Source organism: Ascaphus truei, chromosome 8 (genome assembly GCF_040206685.1).
Source record: "Ascaphus truei isolate aAscTru1 chromosome 8, aAscTru1.hap1, whole genome shotgun sequence".
Lineage (NCBI taxonomy): Eukaryota > Metazoa > Chordata > Amphibia > Anura > Ascaphidae > Ascaphus > Ascaphus truei.
In genome coordinates this window covers 31,565,853-31,592,875 of record NC_134490.1, presented here as the reverse complement: position 1 = coordinate 31,592,875, position 27,023 = coordinate 31,565,853, and the positions used below count along the sequence as shown (strand labels likewise).

The 27,023-nt window shown below is 44.2% G+C and overlaps 2 protein-coding genes across 2 annotated transcripts; both read right to left on the bottom strand.

Moving 5' to 3' along the window:
• Positions 1 to 706: 706 nt before the first annotated feature.
• Positions 707 to 4,411, bottom strand: LOC142502147 (protein DVR-1-like). Its single transcript, XM_075613023.1, has 2 exons — positions 4,147 to 4,411; positions 707 to 1,637 (listed from the first exon to the last, which is right to left on the bottom strand). The coding sequence occupies exons 1-2, from the start codon at positions 4,409 to 4,411 to the stop codon at positions 823 to 825; spliced, it is 1,080 nt and encodes a 359-aa protein (XP_075469138.1). The 3' UTR covers positions 707 to 822.
• Positions 4,412 to 7,944: 3,533 nt separating this feature from the next.
• On the bottom strand, positions 7,945 to 26,558 carry CERS1 (ceramide synthase 1). The gene is made up of 7 exons (XM_075611180.1): positions 25,581 to 26,558; positions 20,906 to 21,065; positions 19,667 to 19,847; positions 12,788 to 12,949; positions 11,909 to 12,056; positions 10,024 to 10,160; positions 7,945 to 9,530 (listed from the first exon to the last, which is right to left on the bottom strand). Exons 1-7 carry the CDS (start codon positions 25,806 to 25,808, stop codon positions 9,488 to 9,490), a joined length of 1,059 nt encoding a protein of 352 aa, XP_075467295.1. The 5' UTR covers positions 25,809 to 26,558; the 3' UTR covers positions 7,945 to 9,487.
• Positions 26,559 to 27,023: the final 465 nt, after the last annotated feature.

Genomic DNA, 27,023 nt, shown 5'->3' with positions numbered 1-27,023 from the left:
CTTTAAATTGCTGGCCGATAAGAGGTAAAAGGAACATTACTCAGCAGCTGAACATCATTAAATATTACAAAGTGCAGACATTTAAGTGGGGGAAAAAATACGTACCAATTTGTGCTCCTAATATGTGTTTGTATATAGAATATGTGTAGTATAACAAACAGCACTCGTGGATATTTACAGTGTATGTACTTGAATCACCTAATAAATCCATAAAAAATGTCCACGGGAGTGCTGGTTCTTCTATACCACACGTCTGAACACCGTTGGCATCTGCGTGAGAATTGTGACTGCTCCGTGTGTGTGTGCATGTGTGTGTGCATGTGTGTGTGCATGTGTGTGTGCATGTGTGTGTGCGCATGTGTGTGCGCATGTGTGTGCGCATGTGTGTGCGCATGTGTGTGCGCATGTGTGTGCGCATGTGTGTGCGCATGTGTGTGCGCATGTGTGTGCGCATGTGTGTGCGCATGTGTGTGCGCATGTGTGTGTGTGCATGTGTGTGTGTGCATGTGTGTGTGTCTGTATATTTGTAAAGTAGGGCCTCAGTTTATCTCTGCAGCTCCAAAGGGGGGCTGTAGTGGTTAAACTGTTTATTTATTTTTTTGCAAAGAATTAAAATGTGTTGCAATCGCTCCCCCCCCCCGCCACCCCCTCCGCCCCACATGAATTATGGATGAATAGAACATTCCAAACAGCTTGGGAAGAGGCCTGTGCAGCATAGCCATGACAGCAGCCTGAGCCAATCAGAATGTAGCATGACTTAAGTCCCACCCACGCGGAACCACGGCATTCCTTCATGGAGCATTCCAATTGGCCAGCGACAGTTTACCTGCAGCCACACTCATCCACCACCATGTCCTCGTAGTGTCTCAGCACCACATTGTCATTGTTGTCATAGTACAGCATGGAGATGGGGGACAGCTTGACTGCGACACAGCAGGGCTGGGGGGTGTCTTCAGGCTCCATGGAGTGGACCAGCGTCTGCAGGATGGCGTGGTTGGTGCCGTTGAGTATTTCAGTCAGCGGAAAGGGGCACTCCCCGTAGCAGTAGTTTGCCAAGTAACCCCGGGGGGCAATTATCCAGTTCTGCCACCCCACGTCCCTGAAGTCGATGTAGAGGCGCCGCCTCCTGCAGATGTTGCTGGGGGTGAAGGGGACCCTGCCTTCGCTTCTCTTCTTGCGTGGGTTCTTGCACTGCAGGGGATTGAGGGACACTGCAAGAAAGGAGGTATAGAGGAAATGTTGGATGCCTGCGCACGATTCCCCGACACCGGCCACCCGGTCTCCATCACTCCGGGGAGAGATTTCCAAGGTGAGGCCCAGGTTCTTGGATGGATCCATCCAACTTTGGCCAACCTCCGTCAGGTCGAAGTAGAGGGACTGGTGAAGGAGACGGAAGGATTGGCTCACCAACAGCTTCCTGCTTAGCCTGTGCCCTCCCATCCCCTTCAGGCTAATTCGCAGGGCACGGTATAGGTGCAAGTCAAAGACCTGCCCGTGGTAGGTGTTGTGGCTGAACCGGACCTCCAGCTGACCCAGGGTCAGCTCCTCCTCCTTCTCCATCACAGACAGGTTGAAGAAGAGTCGCTTTTCCAGGCAGAGAGAGGGGCGCTGGTCAGCGTGGGGTGGGAAGATCCGACCTGCAGAGAGATGGCAGGTATTAAAACCTCAAACACCACCCATTAAAACACTCCGACCTACTCGTTCCTCAACTCCTACGGAGACAAGTTACACATTGCAAAAGCTATAGAGCAGGAGTGACCACGTCCAGTCATCAAGGGCCACCAACAGGTCAGGTTTAAAAGATATACCTGCTTCAGCACAGGTGGCTCAGTCAATGACTAAGCCACCTGTGCTGAAGCAGGAATATCTTTAAAACCTGACCTGTTGGTGGCCCTTGACTGGAGTTGGCCACTTTTGCTGTAGAGGTTAAAGCTGCAGACCAAGCAATATGCTACATGTGTTTTTTTTTAATAAACCAGTTCTGTACTATGAGAAAATACTTGAGCCCCAGGTGAAATAGTGGGGTTAAAGTAAACACGTAGGCGTAAGTACTGCTGCTTTAAGACAGGTTCTGTAGCAGGGATGTATCCAGTGTCCCAAGTATCTGCTGCTAGATCATTTAATTACATTATAATCTTTGTCTTTAATGCAGCAATACTACTTCCCCCCCCTCCCCCCCTGTTTTGCTTCTTATTTTTATATGTAAAACATGTGACAATGTATAATTCCACATTCTTACCTAACTGGCAATCATTTGGTGCTCCTGTTCTAAATCCTGATTGTGTGCCCAACATAATGGCCGCCTTGCAGTTTCAATCAATACTTCAGTCAGTGTAACTCAGCAGTCACAATATATCCTTATATTACTAAGATATTATCTATTGTTACCGTTTACAGCTCAAACTGCAGGGAACATTGGCAACAAAGTATCAAACACAGGAAAGCGTTTTAAAAGATCTTGCACTGCTAAAACATGCTATAGAAATAAAAATATGCTTTAAAACTGATTACACATGGAATTAAATGTTGGGGGGGGGGGGGGAGAAACAGCCACCTGTATAATACTAGAGAACAGATTTTTTTTCTTTTTTTAAACCCATAAGATTTCACAGGTTTTTCTTCTTTAATTGACATTAATATCAGATACCAGAACTTACTCAAACAATATCATCCAAGAATCCAGCCCCGTTCTACTTTGTTTTTTTAAAGATAATTTCAATAGGCTTTAAGAGAACCTCAAACAGGTGTAGCCTGCATTTAACTAAACGCACTGCTTCAAGCAGTCCTTGTATTCGTAGCGGTCCAATGTCTTGTATAAAGACGTTCTACATCCATTAAACATGACGGCTCTGTTCTGAGCTTCTTTTTTCGAATAATTGAAACAAGGTTTATGCTGCAAACAAAAGGGGGAAAGGGGCACATTGTTAAATAAGTGGAATTAAAACAACAAAACGTGAAAAATCCTATTTTTTTATTTAAATAAATCCGTTCTTTTTTAACTCAATGCCCTTTTTAATGATTATTTTTAATGTATGGATCATCCTTTGGTTGCTACAGCAACCATTAAGAAAGTCATATCCACTTCCTCCTTTGAAACAGGCTTGGCCTCTTTTGAGTTTGGCACTTTGTCTGGCAATTAAGGGCCTCATGCAATCTCGCCATTTTCCGGAGAAAATCGCGCAAAAAACAGCTGAAAATGGCGAGGTAGGAAAAAAGCGCCATTTTTTTTTTCTATTTGCAAATCTCGCCGCGCGGCTGGCGAGAACCTAAATCTCTCCAGTGTTGAAAACGGCCGTATTCAGAGAGGCGCGATCGCCATCTAGCGGCTGTTCGCGCCAAAAAAATGGCGCGATTTTCAACATTTTGCTTTGCCAACAAAAGTTGGCAAGAAGCTGGAGCTCGGCGGCCGGTGGAGGAGAAAAAAAAAAAACGCGATTTTTTTACAACAAGTTTCAACAGCGCTCATATCGCCGGTTGAAACTCTCCATATGCAGACAGGATTTTAAATGCAGTTTTATGACCTTTCTGCATATGGAGATTAAATCACGCCAAAAAAGGTACTATTTTTTACTTTCTCCAATTAATTCCACCGCTGCTCTCTGCATGAGGCCCTAAGTTTCACAATCAGATCTGTTGCTCTGTTCCAAAGAGCAGACTGTCTATTACTCTGAAAGCTGTAACAATGTGAGTCTTGGTAATAGAATGTTACATATCCGCTGCAGCATTTCACATACTGCAGCACAAATAGAAGGCAGCCATTTTGTTAGGCACACAATCAGGATTTTACAAATTTATAAACAGGAGCACCAAACAATTGCCAGCTTAGATAAGAATGCGCAATGATAAATTGTCACATGCTTCACGTGTGTTGGAGGGGGGGAAGGGGGATGTAGTTTTAAATAAAGTGGAATTTAAAGTAAAAAATAAAAATAAATAAAAGTGGTAGGACAGGGAGAGTCAAAATAAACCAGGACTGGTACTGTGTGGTGGAAATGAAAATTAGCTGTACTGTTGTGAAAATAAAAAGTAGTAGTGCAGCAAGTGTGAAAATAAAGACGTTGTGCAAGTAAAACAGTAGAATACTTTCCCACCAATATCCCAAACGTCCCCCACGTCCATCACTGGGAGCCGACACCTCGAACTCACCCTGGTCAGGGAACACTCTGATCACATTCCCGGGGACATTAAACTCTTCCACGTAACACAAGTCCGGCTTCTTATTCTGTGACGGATTTCTCATCCTCTGGTTAAAGATCTTCCAGAGCATGGAGGGGACGGGAGCTGGGGACATGGGGTTAGGCCTCGAGGAAAGGCCCAAACTCTTCAAAAACAGGCTCTCCTGACGTTTAATGTCAGAGCCCAGGGCTGAGGGGACCACAATCCAAAGTACAACCACCAACCCACCAAGCATTGTGCTGCTCAACCCTTCTGCAAAGGACACAAGCCCCCAAACAGAGAGGTAACCTGGAGCACTGAGCTTTATAGCCTTGGGAGGGTCAATATGACCATTAACCCCTTGGCATTGCACAGCAATAAAATAGTCTGCACAGCAATGCGTTGCAGGGCCCCGCAGGCCACTTAAGGGTTAAATGCCTTTCTATAACTAATTAGTGCTTAATTGAGAACCCATGGATGTACTGGCGAGGTCAGATTGCAAGAGAGAAAAGATTCATGTGAGTGCAGACATTCTACATATATGTCCATACAAACACATATATAGCTGTGTGTGCGCTCACACATGCGCACACACTATAGAAATATTTTTGGAATTTCAATGACATAAGTTAGCCAAAGGAACATGTTTAAACCAATGAATACACACACACACACACACACACACACACACACAGTCTAAGGCTGCTGCCGCTGAGCGCGCTCATGCTTGAGAGCGGTGATGTCACCAACTCTTCAAGTATGAGCGCAGGGTGTCCTGCATAATTTTTTTTACAAGAGTGAGCAGGGGTGGGGGTTTTGGCCGGGGACGTGTCATTGGCTGGATCGGGGCTATTTCTGTGTGCGACTGCGCTGTGTGCATTGACTGGTTGCTGAAGGGTCATGTGACCCTTCAGCGCGCTTGCAAATCAATTTTATCTGTCTCCCCAAGCGCCTAGCATTGGCGAGCGTACGGGCACGAGCGCCAGCCGCGTGAGCGTGGCCGTACATATTGACATTCAGTGAAGTGCGCAAGTGCGCTCAGCGGCAGCGTGGCCGCAGCCTAAGTGTGTGTGTGTGTGTATATATATATATATATATATATATATACATATTTTTATATATATATATATATATATATATATATATATAATGAACCAATGCTTTCCCAGGTGGAAAACAAAGAAGCAGCATTCGGTCCTTCCTCAGGGAGTTTCTGGACCGAAACGTTGGTTTGATCTGTGCTGATGTATTGTCTTTAATACAATTTATTTACCATATTGCTTTGAGTGCTGCTTCTTTGTTTTTTCGCCTGGGAAAGCATTGGTTCATATACTATTGATTATGTAGCATGCACCTTGAATTGTGTTGTTTGCTTGGAGTGCCAGATGTGCCTCTCTCTATCTGTATCTCTATCTATATATATTGCAATACTAGAATAATTCACAAGAATTGTCAGTTAGAAGGTATGTGTTTAAACTAGTTCGATTAGTTTCTGGATCAATATAAATACCAATATAGGATAAGCATCTGAGCCGATTCAATTTAACATAGGTTGAACTTGATTGACAGATCTTTTTTTCAACCTCATCTACTATGTAATTATGTAAGAAAGTGTGATAATACCAGCATTATTCTTTAAAAAGGGGAATTTAAAGACAAATGTACTAGATCAATTGTTGTGGTACCATTAAAATGTAACTTTGCAGTCTCAGTCTCTTTATCCTAATACTCATTTCTTAACCCTGTCACTGCCAAGGGACTAGCACGGCACTGAATGTCGTCAACCCACCTGGCAATCAAAGGGGTTAATCTCGGTCAGTTAAGCTTTGCTTTTAAGGTAGCATAAATGCTTTAACTCCTACTGTGCTGGAAGGGGGCAGGGCAAAACGCTTTGCAATTCCATGCCTGTCTGGCACTGAACAGGTTAACTTCAAGATATCGCCAACCATACATCAGAATATTTTGTGGTTAGGGTGCAATCATATAAAATCATTCAAAGAATCAGGCATCATCCATCCATACAGTGATTTGTTTAATGATATCGCAGAGAAAATGAGAGAGGGTTTAAATCCTGGTCATATATTTCAGTGATTCCCAACAGGGGACTCAGGAGGTCTCTGCAAGGGGTTCTCCCAGGACAATATGTCACGGCAGATCGCAGGCAGTATAGTGAGTATCTGAGCCCGTGTGGGGACTGCGCGCTTAGTAAGGCCCCAAACTGCACCTTAGCATCAATTACAGCCTGAGCTTCCAAAGACGCTTCCCAGAATGCTTTGCATTCACAGGAGCAAGGCATTCTTTATTAATGACCTTGAGGTTGGCATAGAGCGCAAAGTTGCCATCTTTGCTGATACTAAATTGTGTAAGGTAGTAAAATCAGAGCAGGATGTAATTTCTCTCCAGAAGGACTTGGAGAGACTGGAAACGTGGGCAGGTAAATGGCAGATGATTTAATACAGATAAATGTAAGGTTATGCATTTGGGCAACAAGAATAAACAGGCGCGGGTAAGTATAGATTTTTTGTTTTGCTAAGCGCCGATCGCGGCTGAGCATGTGTGCACGCGCACGAGCGCCGCGGGAGCGGGGACTTACATATATCTATATATGTAAGTCTCCTCCGCAAGTGCTGCCCGCTCAGCGCTAGCGGGGACTTAGCCTAACTTATGAGGAGAGACTAGCTAAATTAGATTTGTTTACATTAGAAAAGAGGCGTCCAAGAGGTGATATGATAACTATATACAAATATATTTGGTGACAGTACAAGGCACTTTCAAAAGAACTATTCATCCCACGGGCAGTACTAAGGACTCGGGGGCCACCCCTTAAGGTTGGAGGAAAGGAGATTTCACCAGCAACAAAGGAAAGGGTTCTTTACAGTAAGGGCAGTTACAATGTGGAATTCATTACCCATGGAGACTGTGATGGCAGATACAATAGATATCATCAAAAAAAGGTTGGACATCTTTTTAGAAAGGAAAGGTATACAGGGATATACCAAATAAGTAAACATGGGAAGGATGTTGATCCAGGGAGTAATGTGATTGCCAATTCTTGGAGTCAGGAAGGAATTTATTTCCCCCTTTATGAGACATTATTAGATAATATTTCACTGGGGTTTTTTGTTTGCCTTCCTCTGGATCAATATACTGTAAGTACAAATATAGGATAAAGCATCTGTCTCTAAATGTAACATAGGTTGAACTTGATGGACTTATGTCTTATCTCAACTTCATCTACTATGTAACTATGTAAATATGTAACTATGTGGCGCGACTTTGGAAGCTCCCGCAGTAATTCACAGCAATGCCCTCCATGCTGCCCGCACACACTGAGGGGCAGGTTGGGGCCTTGTTAAGCATGTTTTCTCCCACAAGTTCATGACATTATGCTGTCTGGGATCGGTCATTTAATATTAATATTAGTTATGGGCTCGCAGAACAAATATTTTCTAGCAGCTGTGGACAATGTAAATAAGAGCGTGCGAGTCACTGCCATATCTCATGGTGAAACCCGGTAGTTTTTATATTTGTGTCCAAGTTATAATTAACGGCGATGGAAAATGTCCATTAATGTAAATATATAATGATAGTAATATATATTTTTTTCTTACATAATGCTGACAGCCTACGTAGTGCTGTACATAGGAATTTGCTGGCACAATGAGTACCTGCCCCACAGAGCTTACGATCTAATTTGTAGAACTGTGTGTTTCTTAACGTGGTTCTGATCACTGCGACATTGTGGCCGCTGCCGTATGGAGTACTAGTCACAAAGGCTTCAATGCAAAGTTTTAAATAGTATCCTCATTTTAATGAAGTGATGTCAACATGAAGAACAAATATATAATGATGGTATCAGTTGCTTAGAAGTTGGAAAAGTAAAAAAAAACAGTTTATTAATTATGAACAGGTAGCGGTATAGAGTGATCTTGAGCATCACCATGCCCTTCCCTATTAGATAACGACCTCCTTTGCTGCCAGAAGGACCTGCAATGCCCTGCAGCACATGGGTTAATATAATAGGACAGAAAGCAGCATGCGTGGCAGACCTGGCAAGGAGTCGTTGACTGGGTCTACATTACTGCCAGTTCTATGTTGGGGAAGAGTCATTGGATGAGAGATGTTCGGTACCATCATATAGTGCAGCATGTTCATTTGAGCTGAAAAGGTGTTTGCACTGGGAAAGCCCCCCCTTCCGTTTCTTGCTCATTATCTTTATTATCTCTCAAAGGGAGAGGGTGGTCTAGAGCAGAGGTGCTCAACTCCAGTCCTCGACCCCCCCCCCCCCCCAACATGTCAGGCTATAAGGATATCCCTGCTTCAGCACAGGTGGTCTCAATCAGTCTTCGATTGAGCCACCTGTCCTGGAGCTGGGATATCCTAAAAACCTGACCTGTTGGGGGGGGGGGGGGTCTTGGGGACTGGAGTTGAGCATCACTGATTTAGAGTTTGAATAAACACTTTTATCGTCAAGTCCGCCCCCCATATAGAAGTATAGAGGACCAGACGAAAAGAGAATTGTTCTTAATTTGCAGACAAAGTGAAACAGCCAGATCTTCGCTTTACGTCTGGTATAATGTAGAATAGTTTTTAGAACGGGTTATTTTGTGTCGCAAATTCACACAGTATTCACCTTTTAAATACAAATTGATATTACATTTGTTTAAAGGAGCAATTCATGCACTTTTTTTCCATTATTCTGTTTTTTTAATATAGGATTGAAGCAGGGGGTCTCCGGAGCTGAACCCCCTTAATTTCAGCTGCGGGGACCCCCTGCTTCCCGAGATACAGACCTCCGAAGGGGGTGCCGGTATCTCGGCAAAGTTTAAAGCTCCCGCGTCACATGGGCCAATAGGAAGCCGCACCTGATGATGTCGCGGCTTCCTATTGGCTCGCAGAGCGTGGGTGCTTTGAAAATCCGCCATTACGTGAACCCTGCTAGTAGAGTGGAGTGGCTACCAGCACCCTCTACGGAGGTGAGATTCTCCGGGAAGCAGGGGGTCCCCAGAGCTAAATTTAATGGGGTTCAGCTCCAGAGACCCCCCTGTTCCAATCCTATACCTAAATCCCCACTTGGATTGCCTCTTTAAGCGTGATAATCCCATTTGGAAGTGGATTTCAAAATGCTGTATTTGTTTTTGCACACTAGCAGGGATTGAACCTTTAATTGCTGACAGAGATTAACAAAAAGATCGAGTTTGTTCCGAACATCAGTGATGACATTTGGTGTTACAGCTTTGTTTCTGGGTGCGGAAGGAAAGATGTGTATCCTGACGCGTTCCGCCTCCGACAGCCTCACACACAGGGCCGGTGACTGCAGGCAGTCTCTCCGCTATACACGCTTATTCTTCACAAAGCCGTTCTGCATAGGCTGCCTGCAAAGAGCATCAAACACTGCTGTCATATCCTGTGTCACTGCGATGATATAAACGCTTGAATAGTTTCATGAAACAGGCAATAGGAAGTGAGCTGCAAGCTGTGTTTATGTAATAAACGAAAGAACAATTTTTTGGTAATAAACTGCAAAATGTTCATAGCAGACGTGTAATAAACGGCAACCTGCTTTTGTCATAAATGAAGACTATATTCTTGTAATAGACTGCAAAATGTATTTATGTATTAAACTGCAGCATATCTTTTAGGTCATGAGTAATACACTGAAAAATAAATGTATGTGATAATCTGCTAAACATATGTATGATGTAATATGCAATAAAGTGCAAAATATATTTATATTACATGCAATAAACGGCAAACTGTAATTATCCAGCCCAGCCCCGGGAGGGGGTACAGCTTCCCCTCGGCCCTGCTTCCTGCACTCATGTTGATTTCGCTGCGACTTATTTGAAGGGGACCTGTTGCACTCACCCATTACTCCACGTGTCCTTGGGACTGTGAGTTGCTGGGACGTCCATCCTCTGACCCTCAGCGATGTCATATTCTCTGACGTCATTTACTTCCAGCATCTGTCCTGTCAATACCTTCCCCACAAACAGCACGATGTACTGAGGGGGACAAAGCGGGACACTTTAAATAGCCAGTCCCATGGAGAAGGTAACATAAATATGTTTAAACACCTTCTCAGTGTGATCAGCTCCATGGGAAGATAAAATCACTGTTAAAGTAACCGTTTTAATTGCTAATTATAATAACTACCAGTGGCAAAAAGTGTTTCTTAAGACACGGGTGATTAACTCCAGTCCTAAAACCTGCCTAACGGGTCAGGTTTTCAGGATATCCCAGCTTCCGCACTGGTGGCTCAATCAGTCCCTGCTTCAGCACAGGTGACTCAATCAGTCCCTGCTTCAGCACAGGTGACTCAATCAGAGGCTCAGTCTTTGATTGAGCCACCTGTGCTGAAGCTGAGATATCCTGAAATCCTGACCTGTTGGGGGGGGGGGGGGGGGCTTGAGGACTGGAGTTGAGCACCCCTGTTTTAAGAGATATGTTAATAAAAAACGGTATAAAAAATGAGACATACCAAGAGAACTATTTACGTAAATGCATTTTGATAAAAGAGATACATTCAGATATAGAAAAGGGCTCAAAAAACGTTGTTCAAGAATTGGGGATATTTGGATAATTTACCCCCGGAACAAAAGAAAATAGCAGAAAGAGAAAGCAAACTGATAATGTAATAATAATAATAAAAAATATGTAAAGTTCAAAATGAAAATGGTTGGAGTTATATATTGTCAAACTCGAAAGGAAGAATATTGCTATGTATTTACGTGTACAGTAGTTCAATGCAAGTGGATATAATCGCAACACTATAATATTATGTAACCTTAGATTTGTCAGTAAACATATGTACAGTATGTCTATTTTTAGTTAAGTTTTGTCATGCAATGTAACGTCCTGCATGTATGATATCTTAATGTAATATCTAATTTAAGATTGTCTATGTATTTTTTATTTTACTTTTTCCTTTTATGTAAAGTAAAAATGTAATGTATGACATCTCTTGAAAAATAAAAAACTTAATAGAAAAAAAAAGTCACCGTTTTACTTATTTGTGCCCTGTGATAAATGACAGTTTTGCTTTTCTCCGGGAACACTGAATTCTGCGTATCAGCTACTTCTGTTTATCTGTTTCACTAATGACGGCTTCATAATTACTTTGCAAACAAAAGACAGAGCAATATGACAATATACCTGGGGCTGAGGACTGACAGAAATGCTAAACGTTTATAAAATCATTTAAAAATACTTATACTTGTGGGGAGGTTTTAAAAACAAATTTTAAAGGTGTCAATTAGCTGCATTTAATCTGTTAAACATGACACTGTCATTAGTTCTCTTTCGTTTGTGACGAGATTGACCCTTTAACCACATGAGTGCCTATGGGACAATATTACTTTATATGTAATGCAGGGTGACATCCTGCAGATTATCAGGGACAGGCTCAGACAGTCCTGAGTTTATATCTAATGTTGGGTGACATCCTGACCGCAGAATATCAGGGACTGGCTCAGACAGTCCTGGGTTTATATCTAATGTCGGGTGACATCCTGACTGCAGATTTTCAGGGACAGGCTCAGACAGTCCTGGGTTTATATCTAATGTCGGGTGACATCCTGACTGCAGATTATCAGGGACTGGCTCAGACAGTCCTGGGTTTATATGTAATGTCGGGTGATCTCCTAACTCCAGATCTATGTATAAATAATACACACACTGGGTATCCTTATACAGTGCGGCATATTCACTTCAAGGAGGTGCAACTCCCACCCTTATAGGTTTAAGTCCTCACCAGGAACCAGTATATGTTCATCAGGGTCAGTACGAAGAGCAGGACATTGAAGAAGAAGTAGAACGGTATGTCGGGGTCGGACTGCAGGCTAGAATAACACGTGGCGTAAAGAACTTTCCGGGGAAACCAGTACAGCCGAAACCAGAACCTGAGAAGAGAGTAAAGGGGACTCGTAAACGCGCCATCATTGGGGTTTATATGGAGGTTAGTTTCAGTCTTAAAGCTGCAGACTAAGCAAAATTCTACATGTGCGTTTTTTTTTTTAATAAATCAGTTCTGTACTATGAGAAAATACTTGTAGCATTTAAAAAATAAAAAACAATTTTAAAGACATTTTTAATGTATTCTAATGTAATAAGCATTTTTGTTCCTATAGCAACCATTTACAAAGTTACATCCCCTTCCCCTTCTGAAACAGCATCACCTTTTTGAGCCCTGCCCCCTCTAGCAGTGAACCAATTGAATCCAGTGCCTGCCTGGTCACATGATCTTCCTCACAGAACTTTGTCTGTCAGTGCAGCAGAAGAGGACCCAGGATGCATTTAGTGAACCCCCAGCCAAATCTTCGCCGATTGATCACATATGAACGGATCGATTGGAAATGTAGCTAATCACTTGTCAGTGTGTAGATTGTATTGATGCACATATTGAATGAAAAATGTTTTGTTTGTTTTTAAAATGCTGCTTTAACCCGTTCAGTGCCATGGAGGCGAGGGTGTGATTAGGATGAAAAGGCAAAAGTATATATGTAGAGTATGTATATTTTTCTGTATATAAGTAACTCCAGATTATTATCAATGCAGCGCTTTACATAACAGGCGTTAGTATACAGGGACGCCTGTCTTCTACAATGGCTTTTCTATATGTGTGTGTCCTTACCAGCTCACGCTGAAGGTGACACAGCCGATGTCTGAAATGATGTCATTCAGTCTGTGGTACGTCCCTCCGCGGGTCTTGAAATAGACGTTCAGTTTGGTGAATTCTAACTGGATGTCATTAATGTCATGGAGGAAGAGGACGAGGATTCCTATGTTGTGGTACCTGTGAGGGAAGATGTTTTAGGGATTAGGGGCTGGATGCCACCAGGTTAGGGCCTGCCTGTTTGGGTTTACGAGGTGCTGTGACACTCAAGCTTTTAAAGTGCAGACTTTAAATCGCAAGTCCCACTTAGTCCTGGGTTTATATCTAATGTAGGGTATTTTTTATTTATAAAAAACAAAACATATTTACAAACATATCAATACAAAAGCAACAAACTTAAATTAAAATATGCAATTTTTCCAGAATATTTACACTGTATACAGAAAATATTTCCACACTTCTATCTGAACCACTGTCCATCTTCTCTCCCAGGACTTTGTATCCCACCTGACTCTCTCCCCCTGCTTTATTTTCTTTATCTGCTCTATAACCTGTTCAACTGCACAGGTTACAGGCACAAGAACCTTTTCTGTGGAGAGAAGACTGCGGGTGATCCACAACCTATATTTCACAAGTGCATTGATTAACACCACTGTGCTACCGCTGTAACCCTGCAAGTGATCCCTAAACACACCATATACTATATCACAATAGTTTTGACCCTTTAAATCTGGGATTCGTAATGAGGCGGCCATGCCTTCCCACTTCTCCACTGCGTAGGGGCACTCCAGGAGGAGGTGCTCCATCGTCTCCAGGATCCCGGCACAGGAACCTCGGGGGCAGTTCCTGTCCGCTATGTTTTTATATTTTAAATTTGCTCTTACATAAAGACGCCCATGGAAAGTCAACCAGACGGTATCCTGCACCCAGAGAGGGATTCCTGGGTCTAATAGATTCTGTAAGGCCTCTGTCTGGTCCTCTATATCACAGTGTTTCAGATCTAATTGTGAGACACATATTCTGCTCAATACTACCCAGTACAATTGTTTCCTGGGAACAGAAGTAATTTCCAGAGCAGTTATTTTACATATATTTAAGAATTTGTACATAATCCTCATATATTCTGGCATATATACATCTTTTACAATAATTCTTTTAACAGGTTTGCCATCTAGCCAGTTTTTAAGGGGGGACACCCACTTCCTAAAATATATATGCCAAAACTGGTCATCTCTGTTGAGAAAATTCTGCAAATTAAAACATACAAAAATGAGAGAAAAAAATAATACAGGGTTCACCATTCCCAAACCGCCTTTCGCTCTCGGCAAATAAGTGATGTCTCGCTTTAACACGTTCAAATGATTTCCCCAGAGCAATTGAAAAAAAAAGGCTATATAAAGTAACAGTAATTTCCGCAGGGGGAGGAAATACAAAACTTAAATACACAAAAATAGGTATCAAAAAGATCTTAATCATTTTAACTTTTTCTCTAAAAGAGAATTTCCACTTCTTCCACCGTTCTACCTTTACCTTACAGATGTTCAGTTTCTCCTTCCAGTTGTGAACACCAGAATTCTCTTTTCCAAAATAAATCCCTAAAACTTTAAAAGAAGCATTGTCTATCTGAATATCCTCAGGTAGGCTAAAGGGGGTTTCCTCTTTTCCTAACCAGCAGGCCACAGACTTATCCTGATTCACCAGGGAGTTGGAAACATTTGAGTATTTATTTCCTGGTTAATACCTTCAAATGAACTTTTTGAGGCAACATAAATACAAACGTCGTCTGCCTATGCCTGGCACTTAACTCGCCCCTCGTGTTGGGAACCCTCACAGGGTACGGCTTGAATGTGACTGTTCTGCTCCAGGTGTCTTAAAAAGGGGTCTATGGAGAAGATGTATAATAAGGGGCTCAGCGGGCAGCCCTGTCTAACACCCGACTTTATGGGAAAGATTCCCCTACCCAGCCATTAATGACCGGTCTTCCATAAGCTCCTTCATACAGCAAAGCCAGTTTCTCCACAAAAGTATCTGGGAAACCATAGCTTTCCAGAGTTTTAAAAAGATAGTCATGATCCACCCTATCGAAGGCTTTGGCCTGATCAAGATTTAACAGGTACCCCGACAGACCTCCATTCCTGCCCATCTCAAACATCTCCCTGATGTTAATTAAGTTATTAGCGATGTTCCTTCCCTTAATGGCACAGGATTGGGAACTCGTTATCACCTTCTCAGCAATGTTACTCATCCGATTTATAAGGATCTTCGCTAAGATTTTATAATCATTGTTTAGTAAGGCTATTGGTCGCCAACTTTTTAATTCTTTCGGGTCCTCTTTCTTATATAATAAGGTTAACAGGGATTCACGCTGGGAGTGAGAGAGACCTATCCCTCCCAGAGAAGCATTATAAACGTTTGCCAATATTTCAGCTAAAACCTCATGGAAAACTTTATAAAACTCAGCAGTGATTCCATCTGCCCCGGGGGTTTTATTACCTGAGAGGGTCTTAATTGCATTAGACACTTCCCTTGCTGTGATTGGGGAGTCTAAGCCTATCAGGTCATCCTCAGGAACTGATGGGACATTGACAGAATCCAAATAACTGCCCATTTCTACAGGAACAATGTTTTTTTTGCTAAAAAACTCTGCATAATATTTAGTGACAATGTTAAGCATCTCATCTTTACTAGTTACACACACACACCCTGTGCATCTTTTAGTTCTGGTTTTACAATTTTCAAAGGGATCTGGAGAATAAATCCCACAGCCACCAAAATGCTTCTCATTTGTTAAAGAGGATAACCGTTCATATTGTAATAACCTCATACTTTCCTTAACACACCTATACTGCTCAGTATTCACTTCTTGACCATTCTGAATTTCCGTATACAGTTGCAGCAATTTAGAGCGGAGGACCAAATATTTCTTGTACCTCGCCTGGTTTGTTAGACCTGAGGTTTTCTTAAAAAAATCTTTTAATGTCTTTTTTAGTGACCTCCCACCAATGCACTATATTGGGATACAGAACTTGTGTGGATACACAGTCCTTTAAGAACTGTAGGAAACTTTATCTTACAGTTTCCTCCTGTAACATGGAGGAGTTCAGCTTCCAAACACTGTGGCCTAGAATCACAGAGGAGTCTAAGTGTAGAGTTATCTGTAGAATAGCATGATCAGAATATTCTACAGGCGACAATCTGCAGCTGGCAATATTTACGTTGCTCCTAACATATAACCTGTCTATTCTGGTTTTTCTCTCCACACATACATATGTGTATCCTGGAGTATTTGGGTTGTGAAATCTATAAACATCACTTAAATTAGCCTGTTTACACATATCATTTAGAAACACTATATCATATTCCAATACATCTCTACCGCTGCCACGGTCTAGATTCGAGGTCACACAATTAAAATCACCCCCTAGAACAAGACATTTGGATGTAAATAAGAAAGGTTTAACCAAACCAAACAAATCCCTTCTTTGTTTTTTCGTTTGGTAGCCATACACATTAATTAATCTGTGCTTGACATTCTGGAATGACACATCTAGGATAAGACATTGGCCTGGGCTCAAATCAATCACTTTTTCACACTGAAAGTCATATCCCTTGAATAGAAACCCCACCCCATCACACAGGTCAGGGCCGTAGGACCAAAAAGATGCACCGCTTGTCCATTCCGCGGAAACTGCCGAAATTTCCCTAAGGGAAGAGAGTCTGGTTTCCTGCAGGAATAAAATGTCAAAGTCTAGGTCCTTGAAAGCGTTATATGCCAGCGATCGTCTCTTCCTGGTTTTTATGGAGTTAACATTTAAAGACCCTACTTTTAGAGAGGTGAGGGAGGGATGTGTCATTCTGAGTTGATGTTGTTACACTCCACATGTCCTCTATTTGTGCGTTTTTTCTCTTTAGTTCTCCCTTTGCCAGGCGATGACCCTCTTTTGTTGGAAGGCGGCCTCATCTCCACGTCCTGTGAAGCTATAATTTTATCACTTTTACTGTCCGTCTTTGGGGTAATGGTTGTACCTATGACAGTGGATCCTGCGGGTTGTTCCACCTCCATCCTGTTGATGTTTTGAGGAGATGGTTCCTCCTGGGAATTCCTCGTTGCTTCTGCATCTGGCGCTTCGTGCATACTCGGTTTCTCTTTTTCCTGCTGTTCCTCTTCTTCCTGATCTTCCACCCTATCAGCCCAGGATTTTTGTAGTGGCTGAAACATGTTCCGTATCTTTAGGTGGTCAATCACTGCAGTAAGGTAAAAAAAATTTAATTCTTGTACAAGCTCAACTGCACGAGAGTCGTCCTTACTTGCTGGCTTTGCAGCTGTGGGAATTTTCTTCCGGGACTTCTGTACCTCCCATGTGGATCCACCTGCTTCCTCATCATCAGCCACTGCTTCTAGATGTTCTGGAGCAGGGAGTGCCTTCTGGCTTTGTTCTTTTGTGCTTTCAAGGGGCATCTCCATCTCACGCCTCTCCTGGTGCACTGGTCCCTCATGGGAGTCTTTGTTCTGTGCGGTCTGAGAAGAGAGGGGATTACTTCTGGTGTCCTCTCTTTCTACTGTGATTTGACTGCGAATTTCCTTTAAAACGTCCTCAATCAGACGCAAACCGATGGAGTCCCTCCTCTCTGCAGCTGGCCTCTGTGCCTTGGAGTGCAGGTCTTTGTCCACCTCTGTTGTAGGGTGCTGCAGAACATACTCCTGTGCTTGATTGTGTTGGGCATGGGGACACACATTGTATGAATGCCCACTTCTTGAGCATAAGTTGCACAAAATGTTGTTCTTACATTCATTTCAGTGGTGCCCCAAATCTTTGCATAGGCTGCATCTGATCTTGTTACACCCTGATGAAAAGTGTGATCTGGATCCGCACTTAAAGCAACATTTGGGCTGCCCACGGTAGAAACACCTTCCTCTTTCATTTCCAATGTATAGAAAGTTTGGTAAGTGTGTCACAGTGTTGTCTGCACACACCAGTTTCACCTCAAACTGATATCCTCCATTCCAGTATTCACCATTGTACAGCTTCCTTGGTCCTTTGAGGATGTCACACTGGCGCTTCAGCCAGAACTCAATGTCAGCCACTGGGATAGATTCGTGGTCAAAGATAATGTTCACCATCACAGTCTCAGGCTTAAATATCGCTGTAGCCTCAAAAGACTTCCACTCAGGGCTGCTACTCACTGCTTTGTATCTCTCCCAGAATTTCTCAAGGTGGGTGGAGGTCTTAAAACTGATATCGTAGTATGGCGAATACGGGCCATGCAGGAGGGCGTAAATATCCTCTGGGGCAAAACGCAAAGATTTCTTTATGAGTGTATTCCCCACATAATCAAAACCTGGATCTTTCTCTCTTGGTCCCAGAAATGTCAGTCTCACCACATTCCTTCTTCTTAAAGGGTTTCTTATGGGAATAGTGGGAAAGAATCTCAAACCTTTCAGTGATTTCCATGCGTTTTGCTGTGAGTCACTGGGTTTTGCTGGTACTGTATTTTCCTGGCAGTCTGAGCCCCCAGCAGCTGAAACCTGATCCAGACTAACAGTGCTGATTGCAGGTACCAGGTACAGCTGATTTTCCTCTCTCAGTGAGGTTTCCCTCTCTGGCAATCTGACTCCCCTGCAGCCTCTGTGTGTGTCTCAGCAGCTGAGAGCTGTTCCAGGTTAGCAGTGCTCGTTTCAGGTACCTGTGTAATCTGTGTATCTGTCAGGGCGTTAACCCTTTCTGGCTCACAGTTTAGCTCCATTGCCTCTTCAAAGTTTATTGTAATGGGCTCTGAGTGAGAAGAAAGTTTCTCAGGGTCTCTTTCCATTGTTTCTGCCTCCGCTGCTGTCTGCAATGTACCTGTGTTTGCCTCCTGACTGACTCCTGCTGCAATCCCCTCATGTAGGAGGCTATCAGCCTCAGTTTCCATGTGCTGAGGACTCTCAGCCTCTCTTCCCTTGGCACATTCAGCCTCTGCATTGGGTTTGGGCACTTTGCTATAAGGCTTGTTTGTCTGCCTGCAATCTCTTGCCGCCCGCCTCCCCTTTTCCAGCTCAGCCTCTCTTTTCTTTTTGCTCTCTGTTATAACATTACTTTGCTGCTGGGATTTACTGCTCTGGGTTTGCATGTTACTTTCCCCGGACAGAACCAGCACCTCACCTGTTCCCTGTGTCTCTTCCTCCATTCCTTCCTGCTCAGCAATCTCTTTCTCTCTTGTCTTTTCTCTCTGAATTCTCCTCAATTCTCTTTCCGTTTGCAAAAGATCATCAGTGTCAGTAACATCCAGGCCACAGCCCCTGGGATTCCCAGGTTCACCTGCCCCAGCACCAGCACCCCCTCCTGGGTCTGAGGCCATGCTGAGCCCCTAGTGGGAGCTCAAACAGACACAGCCTCTCTCTGCAAGGGTGACCTCCTGACTGCAGAGTATCAGGGACAGGCTCAGACAGTCCTGGGTTTATATGTATTTCAGGGTGACCTCCTGATTGAGCCTGTCCCTGGTAATCTACAGTCAGGATGTCACCCTGCATTATATATAAACCCAGGACTGCCTGAGCCTGTCCTTAATAAGCTGCAGACATTCCTGGGGTTATAATTAATGCAGGTGACCATCTGATTGCAGGTTATCAGGGACAGGCTCAGACAGTCCTGGATTTATATGTAATGTCGGGTGACCTCCTGACGGCAGATTATCAGGGACAGGCTCAGACAGTCCTGGATTTATATGTAATACAGGGTGACCTCCTGACGGCAGGTTATCAGGGACTGGCTCAGACGTTCCTGGGTTTATATGTAATACAGGGTGACCTCCTGACGGCAGATTATCAGGGACTGGCTCACACAGTCCTGGATTATTATATGTAATGCAGGGTGACCTTCTGATGGCAGAGTATCAGGGACAGATATCTTGACTCACCTGAAGGCGTATGAGAAAGTAATAAGCGTCAGCGTGACCAGGTGATGCACGATCATGACCACGGAGTCCTTCCTCCATACGTCCATATATAGTGTAGCATATGTGGAGTGAGCATAGAAACTGCCTTGGATGAGATACGCTACAGCGATATTCCTAGGTACCCCCATACCTTGCTTCCAACCTGCACCCCAACAAAGAGACAGCAGGATTCAGCATGGGAAAAAAAGTGCTATAGTGTCATTGCAACGTGCATTCGGGGTTAACCCCTTGAGTGCCACCGACGGGGTTAAGAGATGCTACACAAATGCCCGCTGTTACCCATCTTCACAGATAAATACTGATATCATCTAATGCAGTAATTGGCTGGTATAGCAGGAGAATGACAAGCCCACGCCTTTAAGACAAACTGGGATTTCGATTTATATTAACCCTTCTGCTGCCAGAGGGTCATGTCACACATTGCTTAAAACGAAAATCTGTGGTACTGTGCTTGGCTAAATAATGCCTGTTATTAAACAGCATGTCTTTCCTGAATTCACGCACAGTACCGCTGCTTTTTCACAGGACTTTTTCGATCTCAGTGGGATCTGCCAGTGCCCCTGGCATGTGTCAATTCCTCCTGTGGCAACTTTTAGGCCTTCACACACTGCACGCAGGTGAGCGCATCAGTTGACATGCATTAAAAAGTAGCTGTACTGTGCTGCGTCAGCGCAGAGTTTACAAAAAGCCCCAAAACAATTACGTTAAATAAAACGCTAGATCGATTTTTGTTGTTGTTATATCAGCGCCTTAATCTTCTAGAAAAATGGTAGTTATACAGGCAAGGAAAAGTACCACGGCTTAAAGCACAAATGCCACCCAATATTTAAATGTATTTTTTTTTACAGTACTCGGACTGGGAGGGAAGGTCCTTACCAGCCTAACTGCGCTATGTCCAACACCGGGACCCCCTGAGTGACTGAGATACTTACAGTTTTAGACGCCGGTACTGATTTCCTGATTATTTCGACATGGAGGCCACCGTCGTCCAATAGGAAGCCGCAACTATATCCATTGCTGCTTTCCATTGGCCTGCGGTTTGGCAGCCATTTTGAAATCCCAAAAGGGAGAGAAAAACACGGCTACCTAAAACTGTAAGTATCTCGAATAGTTAAAATAGCTGATGCAATAAAGAAGGGAGGTATTTTTTTTTATAAACAGTTATTTTAAAAAAGGGGTATAAAGTGGCACTGGACGTACCGTGGAAGGCGGAGGGCGGGTCATGGAAGAAGGTGTAATCAGTGAAGAAGAGGAGATACGTGCTGTATGACCAGGAGAAGATGTAGAACAGGAGTTTCCAAGCACTTTCAGGGACCTTATCTGCCTCTTTGGGCTGCAGCCGACACCACTGAGCAAAGGGCTGTAAAGGGAGGGGAAGAAGTCTCTATAAACAGTGGGATAACCAGTCAAGAGCAGGGTTGCCAGGCTGACCACACCAAAAATACTGGACACAATGGTGAAAGGTGTGATGTGCTACACGCACACGCGCGCACACACACACACACACACACACACCTCTCAGACCTCTTGTCCCTCCATGCTGTTTCCTCCTTTCCCTGGCCCCACCCCCAGGCTCCTGGCACCTCCTTCTGATTGGCTGGATTACCCAGCAGCAGCCAATCGGGATGGAGGAAGTTGCCCATCCCCCTAGCAGCAGTCCTGCTCTGGCAAATCCAGCACCCCCCTCCCACCCCCCGAAACCGGTCAGGTCACTATGTCCAGAGAGGTAATACCGGTATACATACACACCCAGAGAGGTAGTACTGTTATACACATACACGCCCAGAGAGGTAATGCCGGTATACACATACACGTCCAGAAAGGTAGTACTGGTATACACATACATGTCCAGTATTACCTCTCATTTTATACTGGACATTGTGTCCAAATACAGGACAGTCCAGTTCAATGCTGGACACCTGGCAACCCTAATTAAAATTTAGAGCACAGCACATATAAGCAAATACAGCCCAGCTTCCAATGTCAGCAGTATATAACAATGTACAGGGGTGTGTGGGTAGCTGTATACATGGATGAGTGTGCAAATCTGTGTGTATCATTGTATATGTCAATGTGACTGTGTGTGTACGTGTCTCTGTGTATCAGTGTGTGCCGTTATCAATGTGTCTGTATGTGTAAGTGAATTTGTGCAGTGGAGTTAATCAGGTTCTTGTATTAGGGGTCAGTAGTTTAAAAGTGGCAGATGCTCAGTATACATTTAGAAGATACCTGTGACGTTTTGAAAGCTTTGTACATGTGCAGAAGAGACCTGTGAGGTTTGGGAAGCTCTGTACGTGTGCAGAAGAGACTTGTGAGGTTTGGGAAGCTTTGTAAATGTGAAGAAGAGACCTGTCAGGTTTATGGAGCTCTGTAAATGTGAAGAAGAGAACTATGAGCTTTGGAAAGCTCTGTACATGTGAAGGAGAGACATGTGAGGTTTGGAACACTCTGTAAATGTGAAGAAAAGACCTGTGCGGTTTAGGAAGTTCTTTACATGTGAAGAAGAGACCTGTGAGGTTTGGAAAGCTCTGTACATGTGAGAAAGAGACATGTGAGATTTGGAAAGCTCTGTACACAGAAATTAGTAGCCCAGTAGAGGTAGTATAGTCAAATGCAGGGCAAACACGCCAAAATCAGGCAGAAATCAAATAGTGTCTGAGGCTGTGCAGCGAGTAGGAAAATGGGTCTTATCTGCTGTCAGCCTTCTATGTTTAGGATGGAAGGTAATCCTCCCTCTTCTGTTTCTCTGTGCTGCCCTTTGCCCTCTGTCTAAAATTACCCATCAGCTACTAGGAAATAGAAACATTGAATATGCCAGCTACCCAGAGGCATTTAAAGCAACACTTTCCAATCTTTTGGTATTTTTATTTTTAATGTTACTAAATCAGGGGTCTCCCGATGCTGATCCATGCTGATCCATGCTGATCCATGCTGATCCATGCTGATCCATGCTCCCCCGGGTTCACAACATTTGTAGTTTCTTGTGCCGTCGTAAAACACACTAAAACATCTTTCTTTTGGTTGCTGGCGTTAGGCTGACCACTGACCCAGATGGCCGCAATTTATATCCCGGAAACTAGGGGGTCCCTGGAGGTCATAGGACAGTGGATCACCTCCAAGATACCACTCGGTATAGGGAATGTAAAAGAAAAATCCCCTGCCCCAAATAAAACTGAGCAGCACCGATTATTGCTTTAAGGGGCTGTCCTTCCTAGGACCAAAGTGAACTACAGACAGTGAAATGTTTAAGGGGTTACATACAGCTGGCACCTTATTTAAAACTATTGCACACGTGTAACTATTTTTAATAACAATAATCTTTTTCTTATTTTTGTATTTTTATTTTCATGGTCAACAAAAGCTTTTGGCTGTTTCTTACAAACTTTATCGAATGACTTTTGGTGACAAGACTGTTTGCCAGTGATGGAAAATTGTAAGCTTAGCGCGGTTTCTTTGTTTGCAAAGTAATTATGAAGCCGCCATTATTCTAACAGATAAACAGAAGTAGCGGATCTTCTTGAATTCAGTGTTCCCGGCAAGGAGTGATACATCTTAATTCATCAAAGGAACGCAGAGTTAGAACGTTATTTTACAGGGGGTTGAATCTTTCTAAGGAAGCCGATTACACTCCACAATTGTTTGAATTTAATGTTTTAACCGGTAAATGGAACTGCACCGTTAATAAATAAAATAAGCTTGTTACCACTGAGTAAGATGATGTTGCTATGGAGACGAGAAGGATGCTGCAGTTGCTATGGGCAACTGTTCTACAGCTGCAACTATTCACTCCCCTTGCCCCCTCCCACCCAAAAATGAATCCCGTCCCTCTTTTGCCTCTCCTGATATTGGCTAGAGGTGAAGGTTTTTATGTATTGTATTGTATGTCTTTATTTATATAGCGCCATTAATGTACATAGCGCTTCACAGCAATAATACACGTGGTAATCAAATAAATACAAGATAATATAAATAACAGGTCATGGGAATAAGTGCTTCAGACATAAAAGTAACATTAAGGAAGAGGAGTCCCTGTCCCGAGGAGCTTACAGTCTAATTGGTAGGTAGGAGAACGTACAGGGACAGTAGGAGGGAGTTCTAGTAAGTGCGTCTGCAGGGGGCCAAGCTTTATGTATCATGTGTACAGAATATATGTGGCTGGAACAAGGGGGGTGGGGGGGGGGGGAGTAGGAGGGGCGATTTTAAAATCGATTCCTGGGCAGAAGAGAAGAGACACTGGCTCTACCATTGCCAGAGGGGCCAGGCAGCAGCAAAGGGGTCAATGGCCTAGTTTTAAATCAGCGGAATGTATTAGAACTGCATTAAAAAAAGAAGGCACTGTAATTTCTCTATTCAGCTTATAACGGCAGTTTTAGGTACATGTTAAAGGTCAGCAAGTATTTGCAGGACCCTCTAGAAGGGAAAGGGTTAAAAAGAAGTGTCAGTATTATATATATATATATATATTTATATATATATATATAGTTTCTTAAATGTATATCTCTCTAGTACCCGGGTACGTGTCCCTGATGTCTGTGTATTAGAACGGGGCGAGAGGTATGTGTTCCTGATATCTCTATATTAGGAGGGGGCAAGAGGTACGTGTTCCTGATGTCTGTGTATTAGGAGGGAGCGAGTATTTATATACTGTATACATTTCTTTGCCTGAACTTATGAATTGCCCTGCATATAGTGTCAATTACATTCCCATATGTCTAGATCATGTTGCTTATTATAAGGACGTCAACCTTTACATATTCATATAATTGATACAGGTCGATATATATATATATATATACCATATATTTGTGTCAAATGTATTTATGTAGCGCCAACAGTGTGCACAGCGCTTTATAAAATTACAATACAGGGAAGATCAAGTACAGACAGTGAGGATAAGAGCAGCGTGTAAATAACAACACAAGGCAAAGGGAGGCCCTGCCCTGAACAGCTTACAGTGTGTGTGTGTGTGTGTGTGTGTGTGTGTGTGTGTGTGTGTGTGTGTGTGTGTGTGTGTGTGTGTGTGTGTGTGTGTGAGACTGTGTGTGTGTGTGTGTGTCTGTGTCTGTGTCTGTGTCTGTGTGTGTGTGTGTGTGTGTGTGTGTGTGTGTGTGTGTGTGTGTGTGTGTGTGTGTGTGTGTGTGTGTGACTGTGTGTGTGTGTGTGTGTGTGTGTGTGTGTGTGTGTGTGTGTGTGTGTGTGTGTGTGTGTGTGTGTGTGTGTGTGTGTGTGTGTGTGTGTGAGACTGTGTGTGTGTGAGACTGTGTGTGTGTGTGTGTGTGTGTGTGTGTGTGTGTGTGTGTGTGTGTGTGTGTGTGTGTGTGTGTGTGTGTGACTGTGTGTGTGTGAGACTGTGTGTGTGTGAGACTGTGTGTGTGTGTCTGTGTGTCTGTGTGTGTGTGTGTGTGTGTGTGTGTCTGTGTGTGTGTGTGTGTGTGTGTGTGAGACTGTGTGTGTGTGTGTGTGTGTGTCTGTGTGTCTGTGTGTGTGTGTGTGTGTGTGTGTGTGTGTCTGTGTGTGTGTGTGTGTGTGTGTGTGTGTGTGTGAGACTGTGTGTGTGTGTGTGTGTGTGTGTCTGTGTGTCTGTGTGTCTGTGTGTGTGTGTGTGTGTGTGTGTGTGTGTCTGTGTGTGTCTGTGTGTGTCTGTGTGTGTGTGTGTGTGTGTGTGTGTGTGTGTGACTGTGTGTGTGTGTGTGTGTGTGTGTGTGTGTGTCTGTATATGGAGATACATACTGTAGATATACATATATATGCTATGGATTGCAGGCCCTTTCAGCACACTGTGTGTAATACACATTAACCCTTCCCCCCCCCCTCCTCCCCCCCACTGCCCTCGGGCACATACCCAGGTATAAGGGGGTATGTGGGCATAACTGACCTGGAACATCCATGCAGTTGCTGCCTTGCGGAGGCCGGTCCATGCCAGGGCACAGAACAGGAGGCACAGGAGCTCTGCCCGGGTAAGACTGGCATGTGCCTGCAGGGTGCTCCAAGACAGCTCCCAGCCACAGTCATTGCACTGCCGCAGAGCCCCCAGGAAAGTGCCCCCGCTCTGCAGCAGCAGGTCCAGGTACCCTGGGGAGGGGGTCAGTCCCTGCTCCTCCATCACTGCCACAGGAGAGAAGGGTATCAGATGTTCCTAACAAGCCAGGTCCTCTCTGTGCTCTGAGTGGTGCAGTCTGATGCAGAGAAGGTCTCAGGGGCCAATCTGCCCCTCACAAGCCTGGCCCTGAGATAGGGGGCAAATTAGTGATGCAGAGCGGTTGTTAGGTTCTAAACTGCCCCTCGCAAGCCTGGCCCTAAAGAGGTGAGGGAACAGAGAGGGGCTGCCCTCCCAGACAAATCCGTTTTTTAGGTTTTCCCAATTAAAGATGCAAAAGGCTGCCCCTCCCCTCCCCCCCTCAAACCTGGTCCTTCTACCCCTGGTATAAGGGGGTAAATGAATAATACAAATTAGGAATCAATGTCTGAGCTGCCCCTCCCTGGCTTGGTTCTTCTGCCTCCTGGGGTGTGAAGGAGGGGTGATGATGCAGAGAGGGGTGAGGAGAATTTCAGCTTCCCCCTGAGGGGGGCAAAGAAACGATGCAGATGTGGGAGGCAGTCTCAGCTGCCCCGCTCAACCTCTGGGTCTCCTATCCCCTGAGAGGGGGGAGCAAGTGCATGAGTGAATCCCCCTCCCACCCCCCCGCAGTGAGGGATACAGTGTAGCAGGGCAGGTCCTGGGGGGAGGCAGATCAGCCGCTGCCTGCTGCTGCTGCTGTGCGTGTAGATAGCAATCAGATCCTGGGCAGGAAACCTGGGCAGGGAGCCAACCTGGCACACAGCGTGGGCACACCGCACGGGGGGAGCATACAGAGAGCATACATGGGGAGGGTCTCAGGCTGCATATGCAGTCAGGGCACGTTTGAATGAGGGGGGAGGAGAGGATCACTGATCAGCCAATCATAGGCCGCTGAGGGGGAGAGCGGGTGGGATGTCAGATCCCATAATCAGTCCTTTTAAATGGACCACAAAAGGCATCACCCACACAGAATGAGAGGGGGATAGAACCGGAGTGTCCCCGGGGAGCGGAGAGAGGAGGCTGGGTGGGGTGAGAGTCCCTGATCTCTGTGTACTAGGAGAGGGTGAGAGGTATGTGTCCTGATGTGTGTGTGTATTTGCAGGGGTGAGAGGTGTGTGTTCATGATGTCTGTGAATTAGGAGGGGACGAGAGGTATGTGTCCCGATTTCTGTGTATTAGGAGTGGTGAGAGGAATATGTTACCAATGTGTTTTAGGAGAGGGTGAGGGGTATGTGTCCCTGGTGTCTGTATATTAGGAGT

Excerpts from the sequence above, each read along its gene's own strand:
- LOC142502147 (XM_075613023.1), bottom strand. The coding sequence starts at position 4,411 with ATGCTTGGTGGGTTGGTGGTTGTACTTTGGATTGTGGTCCCCTCAGCC. Across the intron at positions 1,638-4,146 it reads CAGAGTGTTCCCTGACCAGG|GTCGGATCTTCCCACCCCAC; the intron begins GTGAGTTCGAGG and ends ATCTCTCTGCAG.
- CERS1 (XM_075611180.1), bottom strand. The coding sequence starts at position 25,808 with ATGGAGGAGCAGGGACTGACCCCCTCCCCAGGGTACCTGGACCTGCTG. Across the intron at positions 21,066-25,580 it reads CAACTGCATGGATGTTCCAG|CCCTTTGCTCAGTGGTGTCG; the intron begins GTCAGTTATGCC and ends CTCCCTTTACAG. Across the intron at positions 12,057-12,787 it reads GTCACCTTCAGCGTGAGCTG|GTTCTGGTTTCGGCTGTACT; the intron begins GTAAGGACACAC and ends CTCTCTTCTCAG.